The 16,880-nt window shown below is 33.9% G+C and overlaps 1 protein-coding gene and 1 long non-coding RNA gene across 3 annotated transcripts; both read left to right on the forward strand.

Annotated features, from left to right (window-relative positions):
- The first annotated feature begins 240 nt into the window (after positions 1–240).
- Positions 241–5,805, forward strand: LOC128198745 (uncharacterized). Its single transcript, XM_052885527.1, has 3 exons — positions 241–1,120; positions 1,368–1,509; positions 3,131–5,805. Exons 1-3 carry the CDS (start codon positions 984–986, stop codon positions 3,254–3,256), a joined length of 405 nt encoding a protein of 134 aa, XP_052741487.1. The 5' UTR covers positions 241–983; the 3' UTR covers positions 3,257–5,805.
- A 2,746-nt stretch (positions 5,806–8,551) lies between these two features.
- On the forward strand, positions 8,552–16,491 carry LOC112044106 (uncharacterized). Of its 2 annotated transcripts, XR_002886720.2 has the most exons (5): positions 8,552–9,343; positions 14,318–14,495; positions 14,801–14,965; positions 15,230–15,329; positions 15,675–16,491. It is a non-coding gene; the product is annotated as an uncharacterized LOC112044106 (long non-coding RNA). The 2 variants fall into 2 exon arrangements; XR_008251437.1 differs by lacking the exon at positions 14,318–14,495 and having other exon boundaries at positions 8,557–9,343.
- The last annotated feature ends 389 nt before the right edge of the window (positions 16,492–16,880 follow it).

Consider the following 16,880-nt stretch of genomic DNA (forward strand, 5'->3'; position numbering starts at 1 on the left):
TAAATTTTTTTTATTAATTTTTTTATTTTTAAATTTTTAGTGTAATCATACGAGATACAGATCTAGTGCCAAATGTATGATGCTATGAGTCGTGTTAAAAGATTGTATGTAATAGCGTCGTCTGACTTAGATTTAAACAAATTAATGAATAGGACACGCTATAAAAGAGCATTACTTATTACGACATGTAGGAACGGAACGTAAGCGTAAGAGAGGGACGAAAGTACGAGTGAGAGCGAGACGAATGATAGAACGAAAGATGCATAATTGCAGATGGCGGACGATAGTAAAAGACGATAGGACGCGTATAGTAAAAATAAAAGTGTTAAGTAGTTTTCAAAGTGATTTCTTTAAGCAAATCCAACAAACTATTTTGGGGGCTCGTCCGGGATTGGTCAAAGAACAGGCGCGACGAAAAAAGACGTACGTTGGCCGATTTACGGTAAATACGTCGCGATCGGAGCGGGTGACCACAAGCTGCGCGGCGCACGAGTAGAAAAATTACGTCGTAAGGCCCGAATAGACGAAAAGAAGACGTGATAAGACGAAAAGACGGACGAAGACGACATATTAGTACGAAAAACGAGTTTCTACAAGAGTGATTACGAAGATATGGACGGAGAAAAAATAGGAGACGCCTCGCAAGCCGCATCACCATTCGCCATGTTTTATCGTTTTGAGGGGAGTATATCTCAACTTAATGGCGAAGATAAATCATATAGGTACGTCCACCAAGTGGGCGCAGGATATAGAAGACAATGCGGAAATTTTTAATTGGACGCCCCAACAAAAACTAATAATAGCACGTAGAACGCTGTATGGTACGGCTGGCCTATGGCTCAAGTCTGAAAAGGTGGTTCAAACTTTCGAAGAATTAAAAAAAGACGCCGTGCAAAGAGAGTTCCCCGAAACTATTAATAGCAAAGAAATGCCCCAGCTAATGTCATCAAAAAAAAAAGAAAACCGAAAATTATTATCAATACATGCTTGTTATGAAGGAGTTGGGAAAAAGAGCAAAATTTCCAGATTACGTAGCTATTCAATATATAATCGACGGTATAGAAGATTGTCAAACGAATAAAATAGTGTTATATGGTGTTACAACATATCCCGCTTTAAAGTAAAAACGAAATTTACGCTTTGAAGTAAAACATTTACGAAAAAATGCACGCTTCTATGAAAAAAAGAGGTCAAGATCATGTCAGAACTTACAAGAAAAATCGCATCCTCATCAACTACGAGACGTTGCTATAACTGTGGAGAAAACCATTTGGCAAAAAATTGCGAAAATGACATCAAAAGTTTCCGGTGTAAATATTCGGACACCGAGCAAATCAAAATATATGTTCTGACGTGAAGTTCGGCAGAGGAGCGGTGAAGCAACCTGAAGCGAGTCCAGCGCAAATTCGCGCGACTAGCAGCGCCACGGTGGAGCCGGGAGGAAAATATCAATCGGCTATGTTCGGGTCGGTCGGCGGAGCAGCGGAATGTACGAGCGGCGGCGGCCATGTTTGTCATAGTGTCAGATGTCAGAGAATGACAGAGTCTCACATGGGGGTGAAACTTCCGCACAGTTCGCTTACGTAAAATATTTTGTATGAAGTGCTGCCCTCCAGCGCTCACGGTACAATAACTTAAGCGAAGTTTTCTCAGGCACAATATAGATGGCACGCATGAAGCACATTATTTGATTAAAATCACTCCTGTTCAAACTATGAAAGTATAACAAAATATAGTTTCAAATATGACAGTTTAGCTGTCTTTGAATTTTTTCTGTTGTTGCTATAGTGATGTTTTAGTCTGTATTTATTTATATGTACGCAATGTAAGGTATGTCAATAAAAAATCAGTACACAATCGGGATCAGAGTTTAATTTAAAACATGGTGACAGTGGTGAACGAAAAACGTTTATAATGGGTATTACTTGTGGATTTGATGTGCATAGTGAATAATTAACCATGAAATATGCTCGACCACCATCGGAATTATGCTCAGAAGGCGGCCCGGTGTGTCGCAAAACGGCGTGGCGAAAATGTCGCCAGCAATTTTACGTGTTCTTAAAGGTGACCAGTGTGTAGATGTTATCAGTGGTTATTTATAATCGTAAACGTCAATATTCATAGTGGTGCACTAATGTTACCAGGCTGCTGAAGTGCATTATATATATGCATATTTTCATAATCACAAAAGAAAAAATAAATCGTTGAATAATAAGAATCTTCTTTTCTTTCTTTGATTAAAAATCCTTTAATATTTGAAGGATTATTGCAGTTTGTTTCCTTATTTCTATAAATTTATAAAATTTGGCTATTTTAAATATTTGGGTACATTAGTATTAAATAGTGAAATAGGTGATTTTGTAAATATTATGTTTATGTTGAATTTTTTTCATTAATAATATATAAGAATTAAGGAAAACAAACAGCAATAGTCATACAACTAAAATATAGATTGTACTCGTAGAGAGAACGCCATTTATGGGTAGCCAATAAATCTAATTAGAATGCGCCATCAAGTGATCACGGTATATAACTTTTTAAACTGAAATGAGAGTTGCGTATCTATCACAATATATAATGTATCATCTGTGGAGTCTCGGGTCAATGACTCGGAGGTTATGCAAGTTAAGAAATTAATTAGTAACAAAGACGGGATTAGTGTTGGAAAACCAGTAAAAGTAGTTACTGTAGCGGGAAATTGCAGTACAAGTGCGTTAATTGACTCTGGCAGTGACGTGAATCTAATTTCGGCAGAACTGTGTGCAAAATTATTCAATGTCGAGTGTGATGTCGGCGGACTGACATTAACTGGACTTGGATGTACGCGTGTACGATCCTTAAGCAGGATTAAGACGTCAATTAAAATAGATGGACAGTGTTATGATAATATTACATTTCATATTATACATAGGAATTGTATACCGTACGATGTGATTATAGGTCATGAGTTTCTGAAAGAAGTTACAGTATTAATGAGTGATGGATGCGTACCATATTTAAAGACGGGAATGGTTGGCTAAATAATATAAGTTGTATTACAGGTGAAATGGAGTGTCTTACCGAACATATTAAGAATCCTTTATTAAAACAGGAAGTGCAACAGTCCATATATAATTACCATCCAGTCTAGGTTGAACACGCACCTTTACAGCTAAAACTTGTACTAAAAGACGATGTGCCTGTCGCTCAACGGCCGAGGAAGTTATCCCATATGGAGCAATGTATTGTTGAAAAACAAATTGACGAAGGACTATAAAGGTACGTTTCTCTGAATACTCCAGCCCGCTAGTATTAGTGAAGAAAAAGGACGGCAATGTCAGAGTGTGTGTGGATTACAGGCAGCTTAATGCAAAAATAGTTAAAGATGCATATCCACTTCCTATTATCGATGACCTCATAGATAGGTTATCCCAGGCTAAGATTTTCAGTGTATTAGATTTGAAAAATGGTTTCTTTCATTTGAAGATTAGTGAGGAGTCTATTCCTTACACTTCGTCCGTTTCTAATCAAGGACAGTATTTGGCCTATCAATTAGTCTCAAATATTTCATGAGGTTTGTTAATGTCATCTTCCGGGAGCTGCTAGCACAGAAGATAATGATGATATTTATTGATGATATTATAATTCCAGCAGTAAACGAGGAACAAGCAATGCTGCGCCTTAAGCAAGTTTTGGAAGTCGCTTCACGATATAGGTTAAGGATTAATTGGAAGAAAGCAAAGTTATTACAGTCTGAGATAGAATACTTGGGCCATACTATCAAGAAGGTTGAAGTACGACCAACTACAGAGAAAACAGATGCAGTTATGAAATTTCCTGTACCTAAAACAAGTAAGAAACTGAAAAGTTTCTTAGGTCTAACTTCCTACTTCAGGAAATAAATTGAGCACTATGCAACTATTGCAAAGCTACTTAATAATTTGTTAAAGAAAGATGTAATTTTTGTGTTTGATAAGCAACAAAAGGAGGCTTTTTGTCTGTTAAAAGAAAAGTTGTGTTCAGGTCCAATCTTAAAATATTTGATTTTAATCTTAAAACTGAACTGCATACAGATGCATCAAGTATTGCGATATCAGCTGTTCTCATGCAGTTTCATCCCAACACTGGTTTACACCCAGTGCAATATATGAGCCGTAAGACAAATGAAGAACAAAGCAAGCTCTCAAGCTATGATCTGGAAGCTATGGCTGTCGTAGAAGGTGTTAGAAAGTTACGCCATTATTTATATGGAAAACATTTTAAGATAGTAACCGATTGTAAAGCTTTTCAGCAAACCCTGCGGAAGAAAGAACTCTCTGCAAAAGTAGCAAGATGGGTACTCCTGCTGAATGCATATGACTTCGAAATAGAGCACAGAGCAGGAGAGAAAATGCGTCATGCCAATGCACTTGGCAGATATACATGGGTGAATACAGTTACATCCTTACGCGATCAGATTAAGCAAACACAAGACCAGGATGACGGCATAAAAGCTATTAAGGAGATACTCGAGGAAAATTCATACAAAGATTATTCGGCAGAAGGAGACATTCTCTACAAGGGAGTTGGAAAATTGTTAGTCATACCTAAACAATTAGAAAAGGAGATAATATCACGAGTCCATAGTAATGGAAATTTTTCAAAAAGAAAGATGAAGGAATTAATTTGTCAAGATACTATATAAATGATGTTGATAAAAAAATAGAAGAGTTTATAAGATCGTGTATACCATGTTTATTGGCTACGAGGAAAGAAGGCAAACAGGAAGGATTTCTAAAGCCTATAGGCAAAAAAAGTTCTCCATTGGATACTTTAAATGTTGATCATGTTGGTCCTCTGACTGAAACTCGAAAGCAGTATAATTATATTCTCACTGTGATTAACGCCTTCACGAAGTTTGTCTGGTTGTTCCCTACAAAGAGTACATCAAGTGCAGAAACCATCAACAAGTTGAAAATACATCAGCAAACCTTCGGAAATCCCAGGAGGCTCGTGATCGCCACACTGCTTTTACAAGTCATGAGTTTCATGAATACTGTAAAGAAGAAAATATTCAGCATATCACTATCACTACTGGTGTCCCTTGAGGAAATGGACAGCTGGAGCGTATTCACAGAATAATAATTCCCATGTTGACCAAACTTTGTATTGAAAACACAGGTGTGTGGTACAAGCGTGTTAGTAGAGTTCAGAGAGCATTGCAACAGCATCTTTCAAAGAAGCATTAATACCACACCCTTCAACCTATTAATAGGTAACAAGATGAGGTGCAAGGACGATCTTGAAATTTTAAAATTATTAGAGGAGGAAGCCGCTAACCAGTATGATAGCAACAGAGAAGAGTTACGCCAGAAAGCTAAGGAGCAAATTGTAGAAAAAAAAAATATTTCTATTCAAGAAGAAGAAGAAAATAGAAAATACTATAATAAACGTAGAAAGCAAAGTTTGAAGTATTAGATAGGTGATTTTGTAGCAATTAAAAGGACTCAGTTTGGTAAAGGACTTAAGCTCAAGGCGAAGTACCTAGGTCCCTATCGTATAACCAAAGTAAACTTAAATGGCCGCTATAACATGGAAAAGGTAGGCAGTTCCAATAAAGGTCCGAACTGTACTTCAAACTCGGCTGATCAAATGAAAAAATGGCCTGAGCTATAATGAGGTGAGTATGCAGTATGACAGTGATGTATTAATGGATGAGGTATGAAATGAGTTAGGAATTCTAAATTAATATTAAAGTAAAATCGCATTGAATTAAGATCAGTGAAAAAAACAACGCGAGTGACACTGACAAGTAAAAAAAACTAATGTAAATTCACGAAAATATAACTGTATCCATTATACGTCTTGTTTTTTATTACACAATATCTTGATTGTTTAAAAAGTAAATATGACGTGAAATGAGACGTGGGACGAATAATAAAAAGAAGGGATACCAATGTAAAAAAATCCTATGTTGCTATTACAAAACTTAATATGTTGCTGATGCCAACTAGCGATATGTTTCTGAACTAACTTAGAAACGATAGCCAGACTCATGCCACCCTTGTTGTATAAAGTGATGAAGCACCGTGGGAGTGACGCCAGTGACGACATATCTAAAACCAATTGGAGTGACGCTGACGCCCTAGTTTTATGCCGCAGTTTTTTATGTTCGCACTGATCGTCAATGGCCGGCTTTAAAACGTCAGGGAGTATATCTATACCAATATACTACCGCCATCTATAGATGAGTGGTAAAACTACGTTACTTGGAACATTCTAAAAAATTTTCGTTGAGTTTGCTACATTCTCACATACATACTTGTTTACAAGTGTCATAATAGATGGCGCTATTACTTTTGTAATGATTTCACAACTTAGGTTTATAGATGGCTACTTATAGGTGAGTGCAAAGAATTTAATAAACTCCAAGGAGGGTGAATGGTAACCATAGTGGAATTAGACATGGAGATGTATCGCACCCAAATTCTTTAACAAAGTTATCTGTTCTATCGTTTTGAGGGGACGAGGTACTCACACATCGAAAATATGTAACACACTCATATAAATTTTACACAGACTAACAAACACATCGCTTAAACTCGTTAAACAGTTAAACAAAATATTCGATTATATTAATGTTTTGCTGTTCCGTCAGAAGAATCGATTATTTTTAAATATTGTTTTTATAACAAAGGAGATCTTTCACGCTTCATACATTTTTGGGCTCTATTTGAAAGTGCCGGCTAACAAAAAAGTATGCCACGGATCGTTAATTCATTCATTTATTATCAACCCATATTCAGATCACTGCTGCTCGATTTACAATAGTGCCCGCGAAAAATACCTGGTACGTATCGTTCTGCCCATTTGAAACAATAGTTAGTTTGGCATAAATACAGGATTGTTCTAAACCAAGTTATACCTACAGATAATTATGATGACTTGTCACTTTAAAGTAAAGTTAAAGTGGTCAATGGAAAAAATATGAAACGCTATAGTGGCCCTTACAATTTTAGAAAGTTCCCCTCGATTTCTCCAGGATCCCATCATCAGATCCTGATACGATGACAATGGGACCACCTCAGAAGTATACTTTACAAAAAAAAAAAACATACAGACGAATTGAGAACCTCCTCCTTTTTTTGAAGTTGGTTAAAAAACTTGGCCTTAAGAAAGGAACGGTCATTGTTAATAAAAAAAGTAAACAGTTATTGTTCCTTACTTGAAAATTCCAGGGAAAAGTATGAAAATGAAACACAAAGTTTACAACAGAAATTAAATCAAATGGAAAATTCCTTGCAGGAAATAATTGCTAAATATGAGTTGTCGCAGAGTCAGATCCATGATCAGATCATGGCTGCTGAAGAGTTGTTAGCCTTAGGTACATATAATATGGCTCGTTTTAAGTCATTAAGTAACAAATGTCAATGTTTAACTCGGGTACCTTCGGTTAACCAAGACTGTAGTATTTTATCTATATTTAATTCTGACTATACTATAGTCTCAAACCAAAATGTGCAGTGTAATAAAAGTGATATACCAGTTCCGTCAATCTCAATTAACAATTTAAGCTCATTTAGGCTTTGTTGTGGTTAGCAGTGATGGAATATATACACGAGATAGTATTTAAGAAGTCTTTAATTACTAGGCAGTTACAATACACAATGAGAGACATAAACAATATAAGAAATACTATTACAAAGGTTACGCGCAAGTCAAATGTATAGCTTCGAACGCACCGAGAACGAATGGTGGGTAGACATCAAATGTCGACTGTACCACAGTAGATATAACAAGACTGTACCGCGCGCGGAGCGCGTGACGTAAGACAGCCGCCGCGCCGCATACTACGGGTTTCACTCGAATATGCGCGTGAATTATATTTAATGTGTGAAAAGTATATATAATAATTTGTGAGTGTGAAATTATGATGTATGTAATATAAGTGTGAATGAATGTATTAAATAAATTAAAATAAATAAGTATATTTAATGAAATAAATATTTATAATGGAATATTAATAATATTATAAATGAACAATGTGAATAGCCCACACTCACATAGTTTTAATTTGTTGAACAAGGCTCAAAAAAAGACTAATAATTTCTGATAAGTTTATATGCTTAATAACATAAAGTTTATATGCTTAATAATGTTATTCTATATTTAGACTTAAGTGGTACAGTTTGTGTACAAAACCGATTTTAAAAATTCTTTCACCGATTGAAAGCTACGTTATTTGCGAGAGTCATAGGCAAGAGTCATTTCTTACTCCGTGTTCTTTCGGGAACAGGAACTACGTGGGTGAAACCGCGGAGCGTCTTTTAAGGGCTTTATTTCGTTTTTTATAAATTTTGTATTATCTCCGAAACTATATACTAATTAATCACATACTTATTATATTTATTAGATTATTTTTAAACTTTAATTATTGAATTTTAATTGCAATGCACCAAAATTTAGACCATTAATAACAGGACTTGCCTCGCTAACCGTTACCCCTCTGGCAAAGATAAAAAATCTATGATCTAACGCGTTTATAAAAACTGTTGCTACAGAATCGTTGTTTCATTGTTGTAATCGTTGTCGTCGTGTAAAGAGCTCCCTAAAAACGCCGGTTTGTGTAGTTAAATGGCATAAAAAACAACCAAAAACTTGTAGTTTAGTAAAAGATGAAGTAAGGTTTCATTTGAAAGTATTTAAACCTTAATTTTATCAAATTGTTAAAAAAAACAATTTATAAAAAGAATCGATTCTTTTGACGAAACAGCCAAACATCGATCAGTAATCGAATATTCTATGTATTTAATCTGTGGATAGTCTAAGCAATGCCACAGTAAAAATAGTATAGTATAATACAAGCAGTAGTTTGACTTCATACTAGAGGTCGAAACGGGAGCTATACCTACCTACGCACCTCGAACTCGGGGCGTGGGGTGCAGACAGTCGCGACTGTGCCGCAGTGACGAAAGCATGGTGCTTTGACACCTATATATAACGGACATGTGGCATTTTACGTCAAATTTGGTCAAGGAATAATTTTTTTTTTAATAAACAAAATTTGTTCGTAACCTCTCTAACTTAAAGAAAGCTACCTTAATGGAGCGAGATAGATATTTTTTAGTCATTGCGTATAGAGGTTAGACATGTTTTACATGACAACATCAATTATGACCATTAACATCAGTTGTGACCAAATTATGTTTTGTTTTTGTCGACGCAAAATGGTGATCGTTGTGGTTCCGGTGTAACGGTATTCGAATTATTACGGAAATTGTAACCAATAAGCTTGTGAATCGCAAAATATATTAAATATTATACAATGGTGAAGTGTGCAGTTGTTGCCTGCACCAACAAAACTAGCGGGAATTTCATTTCACAAGTAAGTACTAAAATCGTTGATTTTTCTGTTGATGTTGAGTATTTTAAAGGTATTTTTTTTTAATTAGGCTAATTGACTAATTCAATATAATAATAATAAAGGCCCATTGACTAATTCAAAGATTTACAATACGTGGTTTTATGGGCCATCCTTTAAAGAATTGAATTATTTCACGAGTTTTTGTTTTACCGTATACGTAGTGTTGGGAAAGTATTGTTTACAATATCGATGAATAGCGGACAATTGATTTATTTCGCCATATCATCGAATTAAGCGAAAACGTATAAATTAGTAAATTATTTTGTGTTCTATAATTATAGTTATATTTTATATTTTCCAGATTTCGTATAACGTTGTATCAAAAATAACTTGTAAGCTTTGCAACTTCCATAAATAAAAGTTAATGAATTACGAGTTTTGTTTCCTATTGCCTTGAAGATTCAGTGCTATAACCTGTGCGACTTGGAGAGTTTAGTATTAGGCTGGTGGTCTAGGACAACATCATATGCATCGTAATCGTTACACATCCAAGACATAAACACTGGCCAACGTTCGTCAGTGCCAATACAAAACATTGTATAGTTTAAATAATTTATACTATACAATGTTTATTAAATACCACAGAGTAACCAGAGAGAGTCTTTACAAACTGCGTGCTGAAGCTGGTGCAACCAATAAAAAAAACAAAAGTCACTCGTCTCCTTGACATTTGCATATAAAAACAATTACGTAAATTGATATAAAAAAATACTCCATCTTATTTCTTTAGTTTTTGAGAACAGTTTTTAAAATATTTAGAAACATATGAAGCAATTTTTCTTGAATAATATTGAAAATTACTGATGCGATGGTTCGTATCGTACTAGCAAGAGAACGTATTCGTTTTTGAATTTCATATTCGTAGCGGGTACGACACCGTCATGTTCCGTACGCTCCATCTGTATATTATTGATTAATATGTGTTAAATACAAAACACTTTAATGAGAAAATCAATTGTATGGAATTTTATATTATAATAATGTAAGACAGAATTTAAAATGTTTCATTTTAGTAAACATAATATTTTGTATAGTTTTATATCGAGTGCTTAATTATTATCGATTTTTTGTTGGTGAATTTGGGTGCGAAACGAGTCCATTCTTGGTCTTAGAACCAAAAACACGTCCGCTAACTCTGGCATCAGTGAGTATTTAAATATATCTCATATGGCTGATTTATATTTGTCTGACGTGTCGTGTCGTGATGCATCAGAACTGATTCGGTATCATACATTTTGTATGCGACACATTCGAAGCCATCACGATTTATGTCACAACACCTAAGTATGAACCATACAAGTTTGCCATACAAAATGTATGATACCGATTCTGTTATTATGCGTCACGACACGATACGTCAGACAAATGTAATTCTGCCTTTATCTTATTATATTTGAAAAGCTGTTTGACAATATTCTTATATAGAGGAAATTTGGATCCTTAAAATTAAAATTAAAACACAAGTTGTCAATTTGGACGAACATATAATGGATAATGCTTATGAATACTTACACGGTGACGTAGCACCACTATAGCTAAAAGGAGATAGCACTAGTCCCGTGCAGAGGGTCATATTATAACTAAGTTTGTAATTATTCAAAAAAAGTACAAACGACTTCAAAACATTAACGTACCCATAAACTTAAAAAAGAAAAATAACATAATAATATTTTCTACCTATAATTGATCACTTTGATCAAGGGTGCCAAGAGGTGCCAAGCCCGCGCGTGCCTCAAATTTTTAGTGAAATCAGTAAGTGTAAAAAATAAAATTCATTCTTTTTCCTTCCATTTCCTTTCATCAACCCCTATGACAGTCAAAATTTTTATTAATGCTTTCTTGTTGGTAATACTCTACTCAGCAATTAGCATTAGACTCTGTGAATCTATACTTCTAATTAAAATAATTTTGACACGAACAAAACACAGAAAGCCACGTTATTTGTGTGTGTCATAGGCTATATTTTATCCCCGTATTCTCATGGGAACGAGAACTACGCTGGCTAGTCTATTGCCTATAAAATTTGTTTGGTTGTAGGGGGTAATTTGTAGATCTACAAAATCGAGTTTGAATATTCTTTTACCAATAGAAAACAACGTTATTTGTGAGTGTGACAGACTATATTTTATCCACATATTCTTACGAGAACGGCGGGTGAAACCTATTTTGAAAATACTTGAACCTATTTGACTAATAAAAAGCTCCGTTATTTGTTAGTGTGATAGACTATATTTCATCCTCGTATTCTCTCGGAAACAGAAACTACCCGGGTGTGAGGCGTGGGCTAGTGATGAATAAATTACCCCTATTTTCCCACCCTTATGGTAGAAACTTTTTTTACTACTAACTATAAAAAGTTATACGTGGTTTTACTTCACAATTAATGGGTATACAATTTACATATACCTACAGTCCTCCACTGTTCTCCTACCCTCCTATTCGAAATATACCCTTTCTAACATAAATAAATTATCATACTCGGACTACTGAGTAAAAAGTTAACATACATTTACCTATTACATATTAGTAGGTACATACAAATTAATATATATTACGTTAGTTGTTCATACACAAAACAAAAATATAAACGTCGAATTGTTAACCTTCTCTTTATTATTCTTCGATTAAAAATATTGTTTTAAGATGTCACATTGTTTTTAATAACAAATTAAGAAACGGTTGCTTAATGCGAGTCATTGAAGCACGAGTGCATTTTATAAAACGAACGAAGTGAGTTCTATAACAGAGACACGAGTGATTTACTATTTATTATATATAACTGCCAAGTTGTACACATTACATACTTTTTTTTACCAGCATATATACAATTGTACAGGGTAGAGGCAGGGTAGGGGTAGGGTAAGCTGTGGTCGTAAAATCAGTCTGAAGTTCGATCTGTCAAGTACAAGTGTCAAACGCACCAACTTCAGCTGCAACGCGTTACGTAACCAAGTAGCTTTCCCCTATATAAGGTTACCCCTTCAAAAGGAGTTGAAGTTTTTCTAAATATAAATCGTCAATGTTTAAAGTTATTCCCCGGACATGCTTTATTTTCACCAAAAGCTTTAATAATAAGGCGCTTTAAAAATGTGAATAATACTTTACTTTGCACTTTATCCACATGGACGAAGTAGCGGACGTCCGCTAGTTCGTAAAATAAATTCTAAAATAGTAGATTGTTATACAAAGGGCTAAAAAAACCCATTTTAAACGAGGTATTTTATAAATAAAATAAATAGAAATCAATTTTATAATGGGTTTAGCCCCGCGTGTTACACAACTCTTTTCACTACGATTGCGAGAAATTAAAATAAATCTGTACAGTGTTTAATGTTTTATTTTATTTGAAAATTAAATGTAGGTACAAAATACTACAACTTTGGATGTTAGGGGAGATGTTTTTAACCGGTTACTTAATTTCCGACTACTGTGAAGTTGAATAATGAGTATGATTGGTAAACATGGGAGATAATTGTTTAAAAAACACCATCCATAAGTGAATGCACTTGCTGTTCTTTCAGCCAATTATTAAATTTTTTGTAAGCAGGCGTTTCATATGTAAGTCTTTTTTGATCCATCTCCAAATTAGGGTCACCATTCTCACTAGATGAAGACATAACAATTAATGTTGCGAAACATGTAAATTACGGTCAAAAAATCACAATGAATTTCTTTATAAAAGTCAAGTATGGATTATTCACGGCAATTGTTTTTTAATTTTATTTTTTTTCACATGAGAAAAAGACAAAGGTAATTACACCGTACAGGATGTCCCATTTTGACACCTATATACAGTGTGTTATAGGAAATACCGTCCGGCCCTTAAGAGTGTACTTAGGTATCGTGTATACATTATTTTTATGCAGTCCTTATTTTTAAAGAAATACATTTTTTTCCCTGCACGAAATTAACATAAAAAATACAAAATTATAAAAACTTACATGGCAACACAAAAGTTGAGATAGGTTAATTATTAGTAGGCATTACTACAAAATAAAAACGCCGCCATCTATGTTTTGTGCTGCGTTTACACGTTTCTATTCAAAGCGGTATTGAATGGGCAAGTAAACACACAAGTACACACAACAAGGTGATGGGTTTGTCAAGGTACTTTATCATCTTGTGCTATGTACAAGCAAGCATGCGTGCTTGCATAACTGGCGTGTTGTGATGTGTGTAAACACGAAAAGTTAATTTACGCAGATGGACGATGGCAGATGAATTAATGGTTAGTGGATCATTTTCCACATTTTCCACTCCTTGAACATACATTACACCAGAAACTATCCCTTTTACTCTGGAACACAGTAATAGCTCTGTCGCAAATAGATCTACTACTACTAATTTAATTCTGCATTTTGGGCGAGTGGCGCAAGCAAACTAAACACAGCATTACAGACATTGTACGTGTCGGCGGCGGCGCGGTGTTTCAAAGTCAGTGGGCGCCGAAAACGATGGTACATACTACCTACCCTTTACGATATGCGATGCGGCATTGTCAAAAGGCTTTCTATTTTGCCGACTTTTGTGCCACAGGTGTGTAGGTAGGAGGTAATAATCTAGATTACGTACCATAATTGATAGTACAGTGTTGTCACTTTTTAAATTTTCCAGGTTTTGGGACAATTTATGTTTAAAATTAAAAACTTTATTATCACGATAAAAATGCTTAATTATTGAATAATATTTTTTTAAATATTTTTTCTGTTTATAATATTATAATGCTTACACGCACATTTTGGATCGGACGGTATTTTTAAAACACACTGTATAATGGACCTGTGGCATTTTACGTCAAATTTGGTCAAGGATTTAAAATTTTAAAGAATAAACAAAATTTTTTCGTAACCTCTCTAACTTAAAGAAAGCTACCTTAATGGAGCGAGATAGATATTTTTTTAGCCATTGCGTAACCAAATTATCTTTTGTTTTTAGTGACCAAAAATGGCTATTTTTGTGGTTCCGGTGTAACGGTATTCGAAATATTACGGAAATAATAACCAATAAGCTTGTGAATCGCAAAATAAATTAAATATTATACAATGGTGAAGTGCGCAGTTGTTGCCTACACCAACAAAACCCAAACAAAACTAGCGGGAAATTCATTTCACAAGTAAGCATTAAAATCTTTGATTTTTCTGTTCATGTTGAGTATTTTAAAGGTGTTTTTTTTTAATTAGGCCCATTGATTAATTCAAAGCTTTACAATACGTGGTTTTATGGGCAATCCCTAAAGAATTGAATTATTTCACGAGTTTTGGTTTGACCGTATACGTAGTGTTGGGAAAGTATTGTTTACAATATCGATGAATAGTGAAAAATTGATTTATTTCGCTATATCATCGAAATAAGCGAAAACATATAAATTAATAAATTATTTTATGTTCAATAAGTATAGTTATATTTTATATTTTTCAGATTTCCAAAAAATCATGATTTAAGACAAAAATGGCTAAACAGCATTAATAGGCCTAATTTCCATCATGATACAGCTGCATATGTAGTGATCATTTTAAGAAGGATCACATTAATTTAACATTATGCCTTCCGCGCCTCAAAGACAATGCCTGCCCATCTATCCCGGTGAGAATCCTTTTTCATCGTAATCATTCTTGTTTGTGATAATATAGGAATTCCCTCATTTTAAAAATACTAGCAAATTTTAATTTTAACATTTATTTATATAATTTTTTTTACTGTGTCCAATAGTGTAAGAGAAAGATATCATTCACAAATTTGAAAAAAGATTTTGCTGGTTGGTTGCTTTATGTACTCATATAAATACTAATGTTGCATTTATAGTAATATTTTAGTAGATAACCAAAGAATAAAAATTACTTATTGCAGAATTTATCACCTGAGCAACAAGTAAGACAACCCTTGCAAGAAGTGAATCTTAATCTGTTATCAGAGTCATGACAATGCTATTTCCCAAAATGGAATACAAGTAAGTAAAATAATTTATTACGGGTATAATTGTATTTTAATAATGATTTATTATTTGGAATCTATAGCCATTGGTCTATTTATTTGGTTCGCATTTAGGTAGACTCGACATAATTAAAGACTTATTAAATTTATTTTTTTATTAAGATCTAGATTTTCGACTCTAACTACCTCTGGCCAAGTAGCTGGGCTCAAGTCCAGGGTTATCCTAAAAAAATAATTACCTATGAAAAAGAAAAGCTGATTAAGTATTGGACAAAGTTCTAGGCAAAAATCAATAAACTATGTTAATATTGAATAACACTATAGTTGTTTATAGTAAAGATAATTATTTTGTTTTTTGCAGGATATAATGGTTCCATCTACTTATCAGTCAGCCAGTACACCTAACGTACAAATAGTAACGGCTGGTTCAATTAAGGACGTTTTGGCTCGTATTGTCAAAAACATATTTAAAAACTAAATTTTTCTTGTAATAACGTCTCAAGAACATATGAAAAAAAAAATTATCTAGTAGAACGACAATCAAATATTTAAGACCATGTATAAAAAAGTGTCAACTAGCCTATTACTTTTTAATATGTCTAACGTATAACGTTGTATCAAAAATTGTAAGTTTTGCAACTTCTATAAATAAATTTTGTTGATGAATTACGATTTTTGTTTCCTGTTGCCTTGAGGATTCAGTGCATAAACTGTGCGACTTGGAGAGTTTAGTATTAGGCTGATGGTGTAGGACAACATCATATTCATCTGATAGTAATCGTTACACATTCAAGACATAAACACAGGCCAACGTTCGTGAGTGCCAATACAAAACATTATATAGTTTAAATAATTTATACTATACAATGTTTATCAAATACCACAGAGTAACCGGAAAATGCGTGCTGAAGCGTCACGCGTCTCCTTGCATATAAAAACAATTACGTAAATTGATATAATAATCAATAAAAAAATACTCCATCTTATTTCTTTAGTTTTTGAGAACAGTTTTTAAAATATTTAGAAACATATGACGCCATTTTTCTTGAATAATATTGAAAATTACTGATGCGACGGTTCGTATCGTACTGACAAGAGAACGTATTCGTTTTTGAATTTCATATTCGTAGCGGGTACGACACCGTCATGTTCCGTACGCTCCATCTGTATATTATTGATTAATCTGTATTAAATACAAAACACTTTAATGATAAAATCAATTGTATATAAATGTATTGTAATTGTAAATCAATTATATTATAATAATGTAAGACAGAATTTAAAATGTTTCATTTTATTAAACATAATATTTTGTATAATTTTATATCGAGTGCTTAATTATTATCGATAAAACAGCCCTAGCTCAATTTGGTGACCAAACATGGTTACCGGAAGCCTCAACGAAATTACTTGTCACATATCCTCTATTATCTATGTATCTAAGATGTCCCATGTCTTCAAATCTCGCTCTATTCGCAACTCAATAAAAAATGTACGCATTCCACAGACAAGAACGCTGCATTTCATTCCAATTTCAAGTTTTTTAATTATTTTTCAAAAGTAGGCT

This window comes from Bicyclus anynana, chromosome 14, assembly GCF_947172395.1.
Source record: "Bicyclus anynana chromosome 14, ilBicAnyn1.1, whole genome shotgun sequence".
Classification (NCBI taxonomy): Eukaryota; Metazoa; Arthropoda; class Insecta; order Lepidoptera; family Nymphalidae; genus Bicyclus; species Bicyclus anynana.